General features: G+C 41.1%; 1 protein-coding gene across 3 annotated transcripts in view; it reads right to left on the bottom strand.

Annotated features, from left to right (window-relative positions):
- Positions 1-17,799, bottom strand: part of dip2a (disco-interacting protein 2 homolog A) — an 89,380-nt gene that overhangs the window by 7,187 nt on the left and 64,394 nt on the right. The window contains exons 7-33 of one of the 3 annotated variants that reach the window (XM_042425921.1): positions 17,756-17,797; positions 15,275-15,394; positions 13,913-14,110; positions 13,582-13,673; positions 13,000-13,110; positions 11,803-11,926; positions 11,610-11,719; positions 11,318-11,420; positions 10,586-10,650; positions 9,995-10,088; positions 9,350-9,469; positions 9,041-9,155; positions 8,247-8,386; positions 7,717-7,853; positions 7,137-7,217; positions 5,381-5,508; positions 5,132-5,246; positions 4,080-4,281; positions 3,826-3,935; positions 3,420-3,500; positions 2,858-2,975; positions 2,542-2,663; positions 2,201-2,312; positions 1,931-2,040; positions 1,413-1,543; positions 1,100-1,268; positions 500-670 (exon numbers count right to left, since the gene is read on the bottom strand). In XM_042425921.1, the coding sequence (XP_042281855.1) occupies positions 500-670; positions 1,100-1,268; positions 1,413-1,543; positions 1,931-2,040; positions 2,201-2,312; positions 2,542-2,663; positions 2,858-2,975; positions 3,420-3,500; positions 3,826-3,935; positions 4,080-4,281; positions 5,132-5,246; positions 5,381-5,508; positions 7,137-7,217; positions 7,717-7,853; positions 8,247-8,386; positions 9,041-9,155; positions 9,350-9,469; positions 9,995-10,088; positions 10,586-10,650; positions 11,318-11,420; positions 11,610-11,719; positions 11,803-11,926; positions 13,000-13,110; positions 13,582-13,673; positions 13,913-14,110; positions 15,275-15,394; positions 17,756-17,797 (3,221 nt within the window). The remainder of the gene's footprint in view (positions 1-499; positions 671-1,099; positions 1,269-1,412; positions 1,544-1,930; positions 2,041-2,200; positions 2,313-2,541; positions 2,664-2,857; positions 2,976-3,419; positions 3,501-3,825; positions 3,936-4,079; positions 4,282-5,131; positions 5,247-5,380; positions 5,509-7,136; positions 7,218-7,716; positions 7,854-8,246; positions 8,387-9,040; positions 9,156-9,349; positions 9,470-9,994; positions 10,089-10,585; positions 10,651-11,317; positions 11,421-11,609; positions 11,720-11,802; positions 11,927-12,999; positions 13,111-13,581; positions 13,674-13,912; positions 14,111-15,274; positions 15,395-17,755; positions 17,798-17,799) is intronic. The other 2 variants (XM_042425920.1, XM_042425919.1) reach the window with 2 other exon arrangements.

Raw genomic sequence — 17,799 nt, forward strand, 5'->3', positions numbered from 1 at the left:
ACTTTACCTTTGTCTCCAATTAGTAGATAAAAAAGTTTTGGACTGTTTTGTCTATGTTTAGAGGTTTTAGCATGTTAAAGGAGTTTACATATATAAAGATTTTTTTTAATTTTTTTAAATCAACTGATTGGAGGTTAAAGAAAAGGTATAAAGCTTCATATTTCTTTATGCACTCCATTTTAACTACTTAACTTACAGTATTGCTGATTCATGTATTCAGTTATAAATCTGTACTGCCTTTTGTCAGTTTCAGGACTCCATACAACAACCAATCTTTTCCTGTAACTGACCAGGTATCACACATCTCCACTGTGTCCTCCTCACTTCTTCCACAATTAACATTTTTAGTGAATTAGCTGGCCAAGCAGAATAAAGCAGAGGATTTTCCATTACACGTTAAGTGTTGCCAATCCCACATTTTAAATTTTTTTGTCTAACTGCATGTTACTCTATACCTCTCTAACCCTCCACTCTTCCTCTTCTAATGATGGATGCTTACCTGCAAACAGATCGCCACATTAACCCTGCAGCCGAAGGTGGTGCTGACGGCACGTGGTGAAAGCCCCAAGTCCTTGAAAATCTTTGAGAAGGACTGAGTTAGTGATATGCGAGGCCTCTCCTCTGCTACCACCATGCACGTACGCACACAAGACAGGTTCACATTTCGCAACTGTAGATGGGGAAAAAAAGAAGAGTTGGATCAGCTGAGCATGCTGAAAGACTGAAATTACAGTAATAATGTCACATAAACTTGCATATAAACTTGGAGCTAATGAGAAAAATTTAATGGTTACGTTTTCACATTAATAGAACTGTGTTATGAGCTTTCTAATAGATAGGCTCTACTCATTAAAACACTGACATGATTTGTAAAAAAATCTCAGTCTCAAGTGCTGGAAGAAATCAGCTCAAGGATAAGGAGAAGAGAAGTGTTTCACCCCTGAGTATCCCTGACTTTGTTTCCATAATCATTGCTGTGGCAACAGCACCACAGGGAAAAAAAACAGCCATTGAAGAGAACTCCTTAAATTTTATGGAAGAAAATGCTGCACTTTGTTGCTTCCCATGAGACACCAGACAACTGAAGAGACAAACTGACCCGCAGTGCTTCTGTCTGTGAACCCAGGCCCTTGGTGCACATCTCCATGACTGAGTAAGAGCAGAAGGTAACGCGCACTTTGTATTGGCTGACCGCCGCCAGCCACAGAGACGCATTGCTCTCCAGCTCCAGAGGGGGAACGAGGATCGACTGATGGCCCGAGTACACACTGAAACCAGAAGCATACAGAGAGGCTGAGCAGGAAGACACAAAAAGTCAGCTAAAAGCAAATAACTCAATGTTTGTCTCAGACGCTATCAAAGGCTATTTAACCCTAATAATATTATTTCTGATTTTAGAGCTGCTGGTTCACCTGCACAGGCACCAGAGAGCGAAGCCCAGGCCACAGTAGGGGTCCAGACAGATGGCGATCTGCCGAGAAGGGTAGAGCTCACACTGCAGTTTGATGGAGCGACACAAGGCACTAGTGGCAGCGTGAGACATCTAAAAGAGACATAACACACAATGATGCATTAAAACTGGGTCCTGGAGTGAAATTCAACTTAAATACAACTCCTTGAGCTTTTAAGGATCCATCGTTTCACTCATGGACACCTCAGCAGTGTGTAGATGGTCGCTTGAAGCTGAGAACTTTCTCTTCCAGGGTAAATTTTTCAGACTGTCACCCAGTAATACACAAACATCTGATTTGTATTTTGCTAGCTTGTAATTACAACCATATTGTTGTTTCACTCATGATCTCTACTATAAAATATTAAGAACTATAAACTTTCTTCAGAAATGTGGTCTGGTAGCATCCCATCATGACCTGTTAAGTACTGAGATGACCCATGTGTATCTACTGTCCTCATCACATCTCTCTCAACATACTTTGACCCCTGCTAGGATGCCTGTTGTGGACACACTGAAGTCCAGGTAAGCCAACATCTCAGGGGTCGGAGGCTTATACATCTGGGGACTCTTCTTCCTGGGGAGGTCATCTGGAGGACAAACAGAGGAGTAGATGGAGCAGAGTTTTTACAGCAGACATGGAAATCAAAGACCATGTCCTTCCTTTATTTAAAAATCTACTGGGTGATGTCAACATGGGAGCAAAGCTGAAGACCTCAGTGTGTTTTTGAGTGTGTGCACATAGTTCACCTGTGTCCAGCACCATGGGCCAGCTCTTGATGTCCACAGCAGCAGCAGCCTCTTTGGATTTCAGCAGCTTCATTATTGCTTGAGTGGTCAGGATACACACCGACTTACTGACCTTTAACACACAGATACTACAGTATTACAGCATATATAGACAGTATATTACATTTTTTTAACTGTTCACACAGAAAGAAAAGCACGCCTCAGAGTGCAGAGCTGACTTTCTATATAATAAAGTTTATTACATTTTATCCATAAATTCACCAGGTTTAATCATTGTAATATAACTGTGGTAAAAGGGATTTAATTAGTATTTTGATGCAGGTCAGGAGACGCTGTGTTACCTCAACAATCATCTTGACGGTGGGCAGGGTGGTGGCCAGGTTCTGCGGGTGCGGGGGTCTGACAGTCACTGGGACACAGCCAGCATACAGGCAGCCATAAAAGGTGGCAATCAGGTCGATTCCTGTGCAAGAACATTTATAATTTACACAGTTTTCCATTTTATATATTATGGCTGATGAAATGATTGAACCTTAGAATAACCGAAGAATAAGCCTTTTCTATAATAAGAATTTAATTGCCTCAGGTGTTGGCGTGTAAGATTAAAAGACAGAACTGAAAACTGAAGACAGGGACAGTGAAGGAACAGATGTCTACCTGGTGGGTAGACGAGCGCTACATGGTCTCCGGTGTTGAGGCGTCCCATAAGTGCCGCAGCAACCCGCTCTGCCCGCTTGTGCAGCTGCAGACAGGAAGCCGTACTAGCCACCGTGCCCTGAAGAGCAAAAGATAAGAACATGTTAGATTCATCTACACCACTATCTTAATTAAACAGCTATTAAGCAACAAGTTCAAGGATGATGGCTAGTCTTCATCATCCTACATCTGATATGATGAAATATGAGATGATAAAAGTTATTCAACCAGAAAAGATTTCGTTGTACTGTTTCTACCAAGGTAACTATAGATTTAATACATTTAGTTGTATTAGGTATTAGGTTATTGCAAATCAATGAGTAATTACATAATTTTTGCATTGATATAATGAAGTATTTTGATAACAGGTATTAAATAAACTGTATTATCCAAAAACAGACATTAACTACAACTGATTGTTGTTGTTTTTTTTGTTTGTTTTTTTAAATTGAAGAGGATTCTACCATATCGCCCACCTTTAAATGAGACTATGATTAACAGATGCTAAACAGAAAGACATTACCTTAGCATTGAGAACAAGAAACAGTGGATGGTCCGGAGTGGCCTGAGCTCTCCACTGAAGCACATCCTGTATGTAGAGGAACTATAAAAGAGAGACAGTAACACAAGTTTAACTAGAGAGGAATCAAAGTAACACACAGCAAAGTCAGACACACACTGACACAATAGTGACACAATACACGTGTGGAATTAATGGAGCCTGGTGGCACAAGATGGGTTTTTGTAAATGAATGTGAGATATCATGGGTTACAGTTTATGTGAAGCTGATGAGAGTAATGAATGATTGAGGAGTCAGCAGTCCACTCCATCAGCTGCATATATTTCAGATTCCATCTATGGATCCTTACCCGTGTCTGCAGCATGTATGTGTGGGTGATGAGTGGGTGAAATGAGGATGAATCTCTACCTTACGTGCCTGGTCATTGTCCTCTAGTTGGGCCACATCTCTCCCACAGGCCTGTGCTATCCTCTTGCCTGCCACCAGGTTGCCCACTATCATAGAAGCAGGTCCGACCTCTGTCCAGCACAACCACAGTCATTCATCATGTCAATGAAGTCAGCGACAACACTGATATCATCATATTAATAAAAACTGCAATAAAAAAGAAGAAATTGATTTTTTTTCATGCTGCATCCATGCAGGGACGTCTGGTTCTCTACCTGGCTGTTTTTGTCTCGGCTTGGGTAGATTCGTGACACACGTGTGAGGGCACATGAGGACGTTGCAGGGGTGCAAGGCGCCCTCCAGGAAGCGCTGTTTTGTCTCAGATATATGAATGCCACCCAGGGGAGCCTTGGGAAGCGTGTTGGCAGGCACCAGAGCCAAGCAGTACACCCCAACCTGGTGGATGCTGTCAATGGCCTGGAAAAGACAGAAACCAACCAGAGTTCAACAAAAGTGTTGAGTAAATCAGAGCTGAGTTATAAAAAATTACTCAATGTGAGCTTTTTTAAAAAAAAAAAGTATTTTAGTTTTAGTAAGCACTCTGGGGGATGTTTTCACCTGCAATTATTCTTGATTTTATATTCATCACTATTAAATGCATGTATAGATTAAAAGATAAATCAAATCTAGTAAAAATTATGAATATTTCACTTTACTAGTGACAATTTTCTAAAGCATACAACCAGGCTTTTAACTGAAATGATGTCCTCCAGCTGCTTAGAAATGTAATTTCAAGTAGCTGTTTTAAAAACACATCTTTCTTGATGCCTTGAAGAATTCTTCCCCATCACACATTTGGAAAATTAAGCTGCTAAACAGCTCTTCTATGTTTGCTTATTGTTTGTCTTGTGGGTTTGATGAGGACAGTGATGTGCTTTGATGTTCTATTAATGTCCTATTACTTTCTCTCCCCTAAAGCTGAGAGACTATATATACAAAGTGCACAAGTCATTTATTTTTATCTGATGTGGATGTAACATCAGAGTATACTTTAAAATCAAATGTGCCAACATAACAAAACATGTGTCACAGTCTTAATGCTCTCTGACTGTACTGTATGTGCTGCTTATAACGACAAAGTTCTTTGGCTGTCTGTCTCTTGGCTGACTATCAAGTCTTGGATACCAGAATGTCCTTGAACATACCAATAAGGGTATAAAGTATACTGTACATGAATTGCACATTTACTAAAATAAAACATACAAATCCACAGATATATTCCTTTAATTAGATATCACTGATCATAAGTTGTGAAAACAGTCAGCACCTGAAGGACACGGCTCATCCACTGGAAGCTGTCTTCCTCAGAGGCGTCTGGTCTCTGCTCTGCCACAACAACAATCCTCTCATCATGCAGCACTGACACAGAAAATACAGCTATCCTGGAACACACAACGTACAACAACACTGTTACAGATGGAGTACACAGCTCTCAGATAAGACAGTGTGTAGATATGACAGTCTGCAGATATGTGGAGAAGTGTAAAGTTTAATTCTGAATGTTTTTTTCTTTTACCTCCCCCTGTACACAAACTTCATGGGCTCCACTGCCAGTGCTGTGGCAACCACGTCGTCAGCATTGTGTCTCCGCCCACTGACCACCATCATCCCATCCATCTTCCCCACCACAAACACGAGGCTGTCCTGGTGGGAAATGCAAAGTACACACTATTAGATGGGTAGATTGTGACATTTACCTAAGCGGCAAACTTTGGGGCTGAAAAATGAAGCCAAAAACTGGAGTTCCTCAAATGGCCACTTGAGGCTGCCTCCAAAAGTGAGTCAATCCCCATAGACCCCCATGTGAAAACCCCCAGCTGTACAGCAGTAATAAACATGTTTACAGCCCGTTACAAAAAATGCTTAAATTCATGAAAGATAATTGTAACATTTTGGTTACATTGGTTACATATTTGTTCAGCGTTTGGTTGTACTAAAAGACCCTCGAAGGAGCTGGATGTTCAGTTTTCTGGTAAGTAAATTTTGTTTTCATGGTTGAAGGCTGTTTTTCGCTTGTGAATATTAGCATTAGCATTAACACGGTTAATCATAGACTACAAATGCACTGAGCTAACCAAGCTAGCAACTAGCAGCTAGCATTAGGGTCATCACCACCCTCTCGTCCAAACACTTCTGGCTTCTAAAATCCAAGATGGTGATGGTCAAAATGCAAACTTGAGGCTTCAAAACAGAGTCCACAAACCAAGGGATGACGTCACAGTGCCTACAGCCTTTTTTTTTAACAGTCTATGCATTTACCTACTTTGAAGTACAGTGTGCATCCATACAGCATGCAGATTAAAATATTAAGTAAAAGCACACAAGTAGGGAAAATGAATGTTTCTAGACCTCAAAAGGTTTAATTACAGCTTTCAAATTTTTATCAGCCTCTTTATGTCCTTAAGCTGCCATGTCCTGAACTCTGCTTTCGGCTCAGGAATAAAATTACCACCAATTCTGGGATGATGCATCTCTTTCAGATGCACTGACTAATTAGCCTAGCAAAGCCATTCCCCACTCATTCACTCATTGGCTGGCCCTGGATCAATGAGACAGATGTCATTTTAGGTCAGCTGAATAAAATATGATTCTTTACTTCACTGATTTTAAACTGTACAAACAACACAGTTGTTCTTCTAAACCGTTTACTAAGGGCAGTTTCTAAATAAATAAACCTCTCTGTCGACAGTTTTTATTGGAACAATAGTATTTTCTGCTGAAGAAGAAGTCTGTGGATTATCTTAAGTCTGTGGGACATTGTTTGTGGAAAGACACACAGCTGTTGAATTACCCATAAACATATGTGAGGAAATCACTTTTTGTGATTTATCGTCAGCTGACCCATTAAACTGGGTTTAAAAAGAGCCTTGTGCTCTGGATGATAAAGCTGCTGAGTTAATTCAGGTTCTCTAAACTCTTGCTCTTACTAAGCTATCACTCTCTTCACTCACAACCAGAGACACCAAATGCAGGCATGTTCTTTAAAAGGTTGTTGAAAGTCTTTCTGGGAAATGTAGGAAATTACTAACTGAAGTAGACAGGGCAGGTTGATGAGTAACATTGAGGATATCAGTATCAATATAGAATCCCAGGTTGTATATTAATGTCAAGTATTTGAGTATTTGAGGTTCGAGCAGACGTATTTTAGTAGCTTGTGAAAAGCTACAACTTATTACAGTCGGGAGGTTTGGAAGAATTGACGCGTTTAATGACACAGCTGTAAGACAGACAGAAATGTAAGTTACAAGACTGAATAATGAAGTGGAACTTACTGGTCCCACAAAGCCCAGCAGTGAGGTCCTGCTGAAGGGTCTGTCACTGATGGGAAGCCCAGACGATGTTACTGGGATGGTCTGCAACAAGACAGAACAACGTTAAAAATACACATGCATGTATGAAGTACAAAGAATTTAACATTTTCTCTACTTTGAATAACATTGCATGCAATAATGAAGTACATGTAAGCTTTTGCAGTCTGCATTCATTTAGCAAAAACTGCAGTCTAATGAGTGAGCTTAGAGAAAGATGATGACTGGAATAAAGCGCTTTAAGGTAGAACTGCAGTGACCGGGCTAACTGGGAATTTCAGCATTTTAAACAACATGGTTTTGAAAAGTTATTTTAAGGTAACAATCAAATGATTTCTCACATCCTTGAGAAAAAGGTTTAAATTTTGTGCTATCAAAGAAGGCCTTCATCCTTCATTATGTCAAAAATGTGATATCACCCACATAAAAACAACTTGTTCTTCCCTTTTCCTAAACATTCTATATTTTAACAAGATTTTCACTCAGCAAATGTTATATTAATTAACAAGAGGTATGCATATGAGGTATAAGGTAAAACACTAACCTCAAAAATGTTCTTGGTCATGCCTGGTAGGCCATAATAAGCTACACCAGTGCAACCTGAGCTCACGCAGATCTCTCCAACCTCGTCTGTCTGACAGAGATAGGGTGTCCCCTCCACTCGCACCACACAAACCACAGCTGGAAATGCACAATGACAGGAGATTTCAACATCAGAACAATTAAATATTATTACAAGTAAACATCTAAATTGGTTTACTTATGCTCATTTGGATTGCTTTATTATTAACTTTTTAGATCATGTCTACTAATATTTTTTTGTTTAATTGGATTTTGATTTGAATTGTTTGGTTATTGTCAACAGAGGTCTTTGTAATACACATAGAGGGATTTAAAAGCATTGAGAAGTTGGAATTTAGTTTCTCTTTTCAGCCGGATCGCAAAAAATCTGATCAAATCATCCCTTCTCTCTGTGCTGCAAGTACAAATATTTCACCTTTTATCTTTATCGTTAGCATTTTACTCATGAACATCAGCCAAACGTTAACCGATGGCCGGCACAGTGCACTGTACCTCCAGGCATGACCTGTCCCACATCCTGCACTGTGAGGACAGAGAGTTTCTCCTCTGTGTCCACACGGATCACACTATGGCTCAGCCCACCCATAGATAGCACAGCCTTCCCTGGAGGAGGAACGCCCATTTCTGGAGGTCTGAGGGACACATACATTATTAAAAAAATACTTGTAGTATTACTGAACAGAATAAGACACGTGGACCACTTTGAGGGAAAACTATCAGAGAGACTTACGGTTAAATATATTCACAGTATGCAGATACCAACACTGCTTTGTTTCGTGACAAACATAACATAGTTTCACAGTTTGTATGGCTGTGATGCCAGTTCTTTTTGTTCTTTAATAGCAAAAATGGCTGTCCACTGCCTTAGTACATTGTGTTTATCACGGCAGCACTGACACCTGAGAGGAGACAGATATGGTTTTGGTAGAACATGACTACCATGTGAATCTGTGAGACTATGTGGCTCCATTACAACATTTCTAGACTTGCATATTTCTCAAAACAAACGGCATTACTTGTTTTAAAAATAGTGCCAGTTTGTCTATTTGAGGCCTGTTTTTAGTCCATCTATCATAATAATCCTTCTCCATTACTAAGCTCCATGATCGGCAGAAAGCAGTAAAATTGTTCAATCCATCTCTGTGTTAAAGAAGCATCAAATCTCCCTCCTCTCCCTGCAGGATCCAGCTGATGTTGCAAACGCAGTGTGACATAACAGCACAGTGATGCAAAGCGGTAGCATGCAGGTTGCTTTGTTTCAAAAGGGTGCAGTAACCGCAGCTCACCTGCGGATGGCGACAGTCATGGCTTCTGAGGAGCTGGCACATGGACAGATCACCTCAGGTCGCAACCCACGTGCCTGGAACACGTTGAGGAAGGCATCGCAGGAGGATATCGACCCTGTAGTAACACACACACACACACACACACACACACAAACACACACAAACACACCCCAATACACAGGACACAAACACACATACAGAGCCAATCAGCAACAAACACAAATAAGTGATAATCTTTGGTAGCCTGAGGGTTTTAATCATGTTGTACTTATGATGTTTTATTAAGTGAGAGTATGTTGGTGGACTCACATGGGTTGGCTCCATCAGCTACGATCAGCATGCGCAGTGAGCTCAGGCTGATGTCTCTCTGGTCTCTTTGGGCCAGCAGAGACCAGTGCATGTCCCTCGACTTCACCACTGCTACCCGCGCTGCGCAGCAGACACACAAACACAAACAGACATGTTACACGCAGTCAACAAGACAGGCTCACAATAGAATCATCCAATCAACACCTCTGTTGTCCAGCTTGACAGCCAATCACAGATCACAAAGCCTGACAGCAAATAGCAGCACAGACTGACTCAGTTGCCAACAGGTGACTCAGCAGAGCTCGAACCAGACAGGAGCTGAATTTTATTCAGCACATCAGGCCTCCTGTCCTCGACCTCCACCGGGCTAATACAGCTGAGCCAGAAATCAATGAGTCCGACAAACTATTGCTTTAATCCATCCACCCGTCAAATGTGCAGTGAGAATCAAAATTGTAACGAGAAACAGTCTTTTCTGGGTGTCACTCTGGTCAGATGCAGCCTCACTGATAGAGCAAAAAGTGGCACGATTTAGTTACAGTTAGGTGGTTTGACCCCGCAGCGAATCACCTTTCCTATGGTTGAGATGCAGCAGGCAGAGTAACAGTGAAAAGTGGCAAAAGTCAAGGATCGAGTATCCCTCACCTTTGTATGTGTGAACCTTCTGTATCCAGGAGAGGGGGTTGACTTTCATCAAGGAGTAAGGAATGCTGATCACGTGCATCCGATTCATGACGCTCTGTCGTGAGAACAGACAAGCATCAGATAAGCGCCAAAATGTCTCACAAGTGTGTTACGACTACATGTTGTCACTGTAAACAAGCTGCGAGTTATGACAAGATTTTATCACTTACTGCGAAGACTATAAAACATGTGTGTGTCTGTGCTATGGAAGTGTCATTTTAGGAACAGCAGGTCATGTATGACCTGTATGTAAATTCCACATCATGTTTGCTACTAGCTAATAAAAACTGGGTTAACTAAGTGTTAGAATAAGAGGTTTGAATTTCTTTTACAGCTTTCAAAGTCTTGAGTTATGAGACACGATGTTTCTGCCCATCAGGACTTTGTTAGCGTGAATTAATTTACATACTGATTAAGCCCTCAGAGGGAAAAAAGTCAGTCAAATAAATGTGACTTTTTATTCAGAGTATAGATCTCTTCTATTTCTAATTATAAAACCAGCCTATTAGCTTTGCCGGGGGGGGGGGGGGGGGGGGGGTTAAGACCACTCACAGTGAGAACACCATGCCATAATCCTGCTTCTCTCTTGAAGTCCAGGACATTGGTGATGGTCTCGGCTGCAAAATCAAAAAGGAGATATTGCCAAGGTTAGGCGAGATTTTTAAATGTGACATTCCTGTACTTGACTCGCTAAATCACATATCATCCTACTACTTTTAACACAGCACAATTTTCATAATAAAGAGTAAATCCTGACCACAGAAGTATCAGATTCAGAGGAGTAACAAACTAAGTTTCAGAAACAGAGCTGTAGTGTCTCTAGGGGCTGCTGGTGCAGTTAGAAGTTATTTAGAGCAAAACTGGGACACTGGAGGAGAGGAGGTGCCTTTCTTTTTAAGCAGACCTGACCCAGGTCTGATGCAAAGAAACACAAGCAACTGAACAGCTGCATTTATTGAGCTAGACTGTAATTACACTTCAATAGGATCTGTGAGTAACGTGACAGGGAAAGTCTATATATTATGGATTATAAAACTGGTTTATTTGATGAACATGCTGTGTTATCTAACCTGAAGTATAAATAAAAAAAAAAGTCAACAGAGCAATTCCGAAAAGGCTCTCTTTCTGTTTCTCTCTCTCTTTAGCGCCTGCACTCCACTGTTGCTCTCAAATGTGACTATGATATATTCTCATTACCACCAACTGGATGCTTTTGCCCATGACAGAGGAAACAAACACTGCAAAATGGGTACTTGAGAAGTAAATACAGAATGTCTTGCTCACCCTCAGCGTAGCCGCAGGCTTGTGTGAGGGCGTGACAGTGAGCCAGCATGGCTGAATGGGACACTGTGATCCCCATGGTGCTTCCCTCCTTGCTGGTTTTATACTGGATGCAAAACAAACGCACGGCACAGCATTTGAACAGGGTTAGGGTACATAAATGAGATATAACTATATGAAACAGAAGAGAAACTAATAATTTTGTTGAATATATTAAAATATATGTAAAATATATATATATATATTTTTATTGTTAACATCATCATTCTACATTCCTCAGTCAAGGTGCTCTTACTTCTATGTAGGCTATGTCATTACTGGCTTCCCGTATTGGAGGATGCCAGTCTTTAGGAGGCTTCACAACATGTTTTCCATCTGTCACAAACCACAGCAACCGTGGCCAGCCTGCAGGGACAGATAAGAAATCAGTTCGAACCAAGTCAAACTATATAGACAGATAGTCAAAATGAAAATAGAACAGGCTGTACCTTTGAAAGTGGCTACCTCCCCCGTTTGTGCTTTGGGCAGGCCTTTCTGACAAGCATCAGTGGTCAGTGCCAACGTGACGCCACAGCTGCCCAACAGAAAACCAATCTGTTGACTTCCTGCATCCTGGGGGACCAATGAGGATGAAAATATATGTAGCTCATTTTGGAAAACTTTGGCAAACAGTTTTGTCACACAGCAATCAACTATTAACAATAAAATTCAAAATATAAAGACTTTGAGAAAAGACGCTGTGAGAGAATGCGGGAATTGTAACGGAGAGAGAGAGAAGGACGATAAAGAAGAAGAAGAAACCTCAGAGCATTGTAGATCAAAGCAGCAGCAGGTAAGAAAGCAGAGTGACGGCTAATCACTATTAAAAACTCTGCTGCTGAGCATCAAAGCCTGATCGTCGCAGGAATAAAACCCAAGATCTGACACACACTCACTCATATTTGATTGGCTGTGCAAATTAGTTTACAGCTACACTCATGCTGAGCAAAACATACTGTGCAGGAAAGCAACAAAAAAAAAAGGGAGATACAGGGTGGAAGGAAGGAAAGTGGGAGGAAAAATAAGAGTGAAAGAGACAGAGAGGGAGAGGAGATCAGAATAAAAAGAAAGGAAGAAAAAGAGAGAAGGAGAAAAATGAGTTGACAAGTCAGTGTCTGAGTTTCTGAGTCTCGAGAACAGTTGGCCTGTGATCCAACATTTTGACCGGAATGATACATAATTTCACCTCACTCAAATCTCGTTAATTACAACACAGCATCTGCCAACAGCATGCTTATAAAGAGCAATCAAGAACCGGCATTAATATTCAACCTGTGTAACTAATGTGGATGAATTTGGTTCAGTTTGAGCTGATGGATGTGCTGAAGACTCCTATACATCACAATGCACTGTAATTAGAACATTTAAGAGATAAATCTGCTGCTGCAGATTTAGTCATGCAACGAATGACAACTAGATTACTACTAGAAACTAGATGTTCTTGGGTACTAACAGATATTCAAGGATATTGGAATAAATCCTGAACATCAACATTGAAACAACATAACAGTTCTTGTCTCCCCTTCAATCATTTAGGGGTTAAATGTCCAGTAGGGGTCACTCCTGCTCTTCACCCATCTTGCAGAACAGCAAAAAATGTCATAAAGTCTAAGCATTCACTCGTGATATTTTGCAGTTGTCTTTACCTTTCTGGTCAGTGGCACTTCAATAGGCACAGGCACCAGCTCTGCCAGGAGACAGCCGTAGAAGGCCACCATGAACATCACTGGGTCATTGTTGGGGAACACAAGTGCAACCTACAGATGTGTCAAAGATACCACAGCTGTCAAAGTATGTCATTGATTATTTGCTTTAATGACTGTTTCTGTTTGAAGTAAAGATAAGGAGAACAAGGGGTTGCATGGACAAGATCTGAAACCAAACATTTGATTCTCCTCATAGGAGTGCCATCAAGATTTGAAGAAGGCTCACTTGACAATAATATGTTCTTAAGTACGGTGACTAACTCCTTTTTGCTAATTTTTCCCCCATTTCATTTTCAGCACTACCTCATGTTCAGAGAAATACAGCCTTGGTACTACAGCTCTAAATGTTGCATTATTTACTATTGGTTATTTAAAATACTAGTGTTGAGGAAACTGAGCTTATTGTACTGTTGCATTTGCTGAATATTATTTCAAGAGCATCGATCAATTCCCTAAAATGCAACAAGGAATCTAACCTGCAACTGACTGCCACTGAACACACAGTTTTATCTCATGACTTACTCTATCTCCAGGCATAAGCAAAGGCTCATTTCTGGTGCTCAGCTTGTTAAGAAGAGTGTAGGCCAGTTTCTGACTGCGGGTCCATAGTTTACCTATAGAGGTGAAGACACACATATCACACATATTCACACAAATATTTCATATGATTTACAAACACAAAAAACAGCTTAGACTGACAGTAGGTCACAAAATAAGTTATGTAGAGACAAACACAGACATGTATCTGTCAATTATCTGGATGGAGAAAAAACCACAAGGAGTAGATGAGAAGAGTTGTTTTACCAATCTCCATCATTCATTCTGGGCAAATCTTCCTCTGGTTGACACCTACCGTAGGTGAGTGTGTAGACGGGTTTGCCAGCATTGTCAAGTGCCGTCAGACAGGGGCTTTTAGGGTGCGTGGTGCCCCACCGTTGCAAGGCTGCTGGCAAAGAGGGAGGCCAGTTGGTCACCACGCCGAGAGGCTCTCCTTCCAGGGGGCTCATCTGCTGGCCTTCTGGCTTTGGCTGGTTGGGATCTGGCTGCTGGACTAAATACAGGAGGAAGAGAACATGACAGTCTGAAGGTAGGCAATTTTGTCTGTCAAAGCATAACTAGCTCCTGACATGCTGATGCCATCCAAGCTCCAATCTATTTAATAAAGTAGCTCTGTGCATCTCTCTTTTTGAGGGATTTACACAGAAATGGCAAATTTGTGAATTATACAGCTATCTTAAAGGACGGCTCAGGAGTAAAGGGAGTTAGGATTGCAAGACAATGAGATGGGGGTGATAGAGGATTAAAGGTGAGCTGTATTCTGTCCTTATCGGCCTTAGTGTTCCTGAGAAACTCAGTCTTGTCTGTCTCAAGGGAGCTACTGGTTATTGAAAGGCACAGGTCTCTCCCTTCATCCACCCTAGTCACACTCTAATTTGACTTCCATCTCTCCATCAATATTCTCCCCTCACACCTCCCTCTTCAACCGTAACTCTCTGTCAAGTGGCATTCAGAATTTTTAACTGAGCTGGCTACATGAATCCCCGCCAAATAAAACACCTCTATTGGGAAAAGATAGTGTTCGGTCTGCTCCCATTTCAGCACTGTGTGTTTTTCTGCTCGCACCATGCAGACCGCTGAGGCTCGCTGTGCCACAGAATCTTTGCCAAAGTCAGGGAGGCATTACAATTACCTGCTGATATATTACTATTCCTTCTGTTTTTTTTCATTTGCACAGTGTTTATTCAGCCTGGCAGAGTACCACCCAAAACCCACGATGGTTGGAATGGAGGAAACGGTTTGACAGGGCTGGTCCACCGTGTGTTTCTGTACCCAGTTTTCCCCCCAACCACTCCCTTAGCCCACCTGGTGGTCTCTGTTCCACAGAGAGTTAAAACAACAATCGATGATCTAAAAGTGTACCTCGACTGTTTACTTGTGAGGCGTGGTGAGGTCAGGGTGACAATTTAACGCTGCAACAAGAATTCGATAAATAACCAATACTAAAAGCTTGAAACCTCAAAAATCCGACAGGAAATCTAAAAATTCCAGTGCCCGTCACACTCGAAAGAGCAGGCGTGTTTGTGTCAAATTCAGTCTCTGATCAGTATGCTGATCACACCACAGATAAAGGATTCTTTTTTTCATGATTTATTGAATTAATAGAAGCTTAGTTTCTAAGTAAGTAAGTAATATAGTTACTTTTAGGCCAGCTTACCATCCAATAGCTCCTCAAAGTCGTCAACAAAGAACTCTCGCAATGGCGGCCGCTTTGGTCTTTTCAGAGTGTTGAGCAGCTGCTGGATTTTGGAGGAGACGCGACTGTTTACTGGAACACCTACACAATGAGATTGGAGGGGATAAAAAAAAGGGTAGGGTGGAAATAAACATGGCAAGACAAAGATATGGAGTGAGATACAGACAGGTAAAGGAAGAATATGGGAGTGGAAATAGATGTAATGGAAAAGGTGGGAGGGGATACAAGTTGAGAAAGACAGATTGATTGAGAGGTTGATGAGACGATGAGGGGAGGACAGATGAAAAAAAGAAAAGAGAAAAAGGTCAGTATAACGTTCTAATGGGACGTAGAGGACAACCAACTGTCACTCACACTGTGGCAAGACAACAAAACAGCGGCCCTCAAGGTCCTCTACAGTCACCTGGAGGTCAAAAGTTAGTCTTTCAATCAGCAAACTCTAGAATCATTGATGAACCTTACAGGCTAAATAAATCAGAAAACGAGGAGCCTCCTGCTGCCTAGCAACAAAGATGTCCCCTCTGCTGCAAGTGATTCATGAGGTGTCTCAAAAGATAGCTGTTTCACATATGCTCTGCTCCAAATTCCTAACTGTGGGAGGCAAACATAAAAGAAACCAACACCTATACCTGAGCCAAGTCAAAACATATGTAAATCAACTGACATGAAAATCTGATCTTTAACTTGAACTGAGCTGAACTTTGCTCAAGAAAGTTGAACCAGAATATATTCAAAAACCATCATCGCAGAGACATGGACCTTTGCAAAGACAAAAGAACATAAATAAAGGAGAGAAACAAGAGAAACAACAGACTTTGAGTGAGAGAAGAGGGGATGTGTCCAGTTAGATTTTCCTCACATTTCAAAAATGGATATTTCCAGATATAATCGGACATCATTTCCTCCCTATGAATTCAAACTTAGTTTGAGGGGGGGGCTGTGTCAGACATTCCAGACAGCCACAGGAGATGAAGGCCACAGCTGCACACAGCTTGCCTGATGTATCTTTCTATAATAAACCTGGCTCAGACAGACTCTGCCTCCTCGTGTAAAGACAGATGTACTGGGAGTGGACGTGTGGGTTTCAGCGCAGCACCTGATGGGCCAATTAGAAAGCCCCTGACACACAGGACAACATCTGAGGGGCCCTGAACCCCCACCCACTCAATAGCCTTGATCATTAATAACACAGCATGTCTGGATTTACTTGTGATGATGACTATAATTAACATATTCATGGTTTCATTACTTATCCATCCACAGTATTAAATTACTGAAGCAAACTGGTTTTTATTGGTGGTGGGGTGTAACACCATGTATTTGCAATAATATGTATATACAGAAATTAACTACATTTACCATTAAACAGAGCATAACAAACATTGAGATAAAGGATCAGGCTGATTTTATTCTATATATTTCATACTGTCAAAACATCCCATGAGAAGACCAAACCCAAAAATAATCTGTATATTTTCCGACTTTTCCAGCTTGTCTGTCTCACTTGTTCCTACTGAAGATGTGAATCTTTCAGATATGTAGTTTCATTTTTTAAAGAGGCCAGGTATTTTCTTAAAACAGCTGGGTACTTTAGTTTTTATCAAACTGGGGGGAAATAGTGCATTTGTTGCCACGTATTAATAAACATTTAGTGATTTAGTAAGTATTTACGGCAGCAGGATGGTATTTGTGGGACTGCTCATGGTAACAGAGGAGCATGTTGCCCAGTGTGGCCCCACTGACGTGTTTTGATATTTTTGGATAAACTAAGGGTCTATAGCACAGAAGAAAAAACTACACCAGGCTTTGGCAACACAGGCAATACTTGTTAGTAGGATACATTCATTGCTGTTTGTTTTCATGGGAGTTTTTGACAATAAGAAAACCGGAGAATATTTCACTTAAGATCCTACTGAACAGTCTTACATTGGATGTCTTCATTTGTTTTCTTCAGCTGACACAGACTGCACCTTGACTTTGCATTGACCATCTTTAATTAGGCACTATAAGATGTTGGCCCAACCGACTCTGTATCGATATTAAAATGGCATAATCAGAAAAAAAAGAAATGTCACCATGCTATTTATTCACGACCTCAAATGAACAGTAGAAAGGCCTTTTCGCACTATATGCTTCAACATGATCAATTCAGGCAGCTTGTAGGTTAGACATAGCTTGAAGATGCTACGAATGCTAAAGCCTGTGCAAGATACTCAACTACACGAACACACACACACACACACACACACAAACACAGGAATCTAATGACTGACTTCACACTAGCTTTACATACATTTTAGGAAAACACACACGCGGTTTGGACAAGTGCTAGACCTGACAGTGGAGGCGAAGGCAGAAAACACGAACAAACACACATGTGCACAAGCAGCAGAGTGCACATGTAGCATACTGCCATAGAGATGAAGGAACAGTTATAAATACCATCCATTAAATTGAGGGATCCTTCACCTCTCCACTCATTGCCT

This window comes from Thunnus maccoyii, chromosome 11 (assembly GCF_910596095.1).
Source record: "Thunnus maccoyii chromosome 11, fThuMac1.1, whole genome shotgun sequence".
Taxonomy (NCBI): domain Eukaryota; kingdom Metazoa; phylum Chordata; class Actinopteri; order Scombriformes; family Scombridae; genus Thunnus; species Thunnus maccoyii.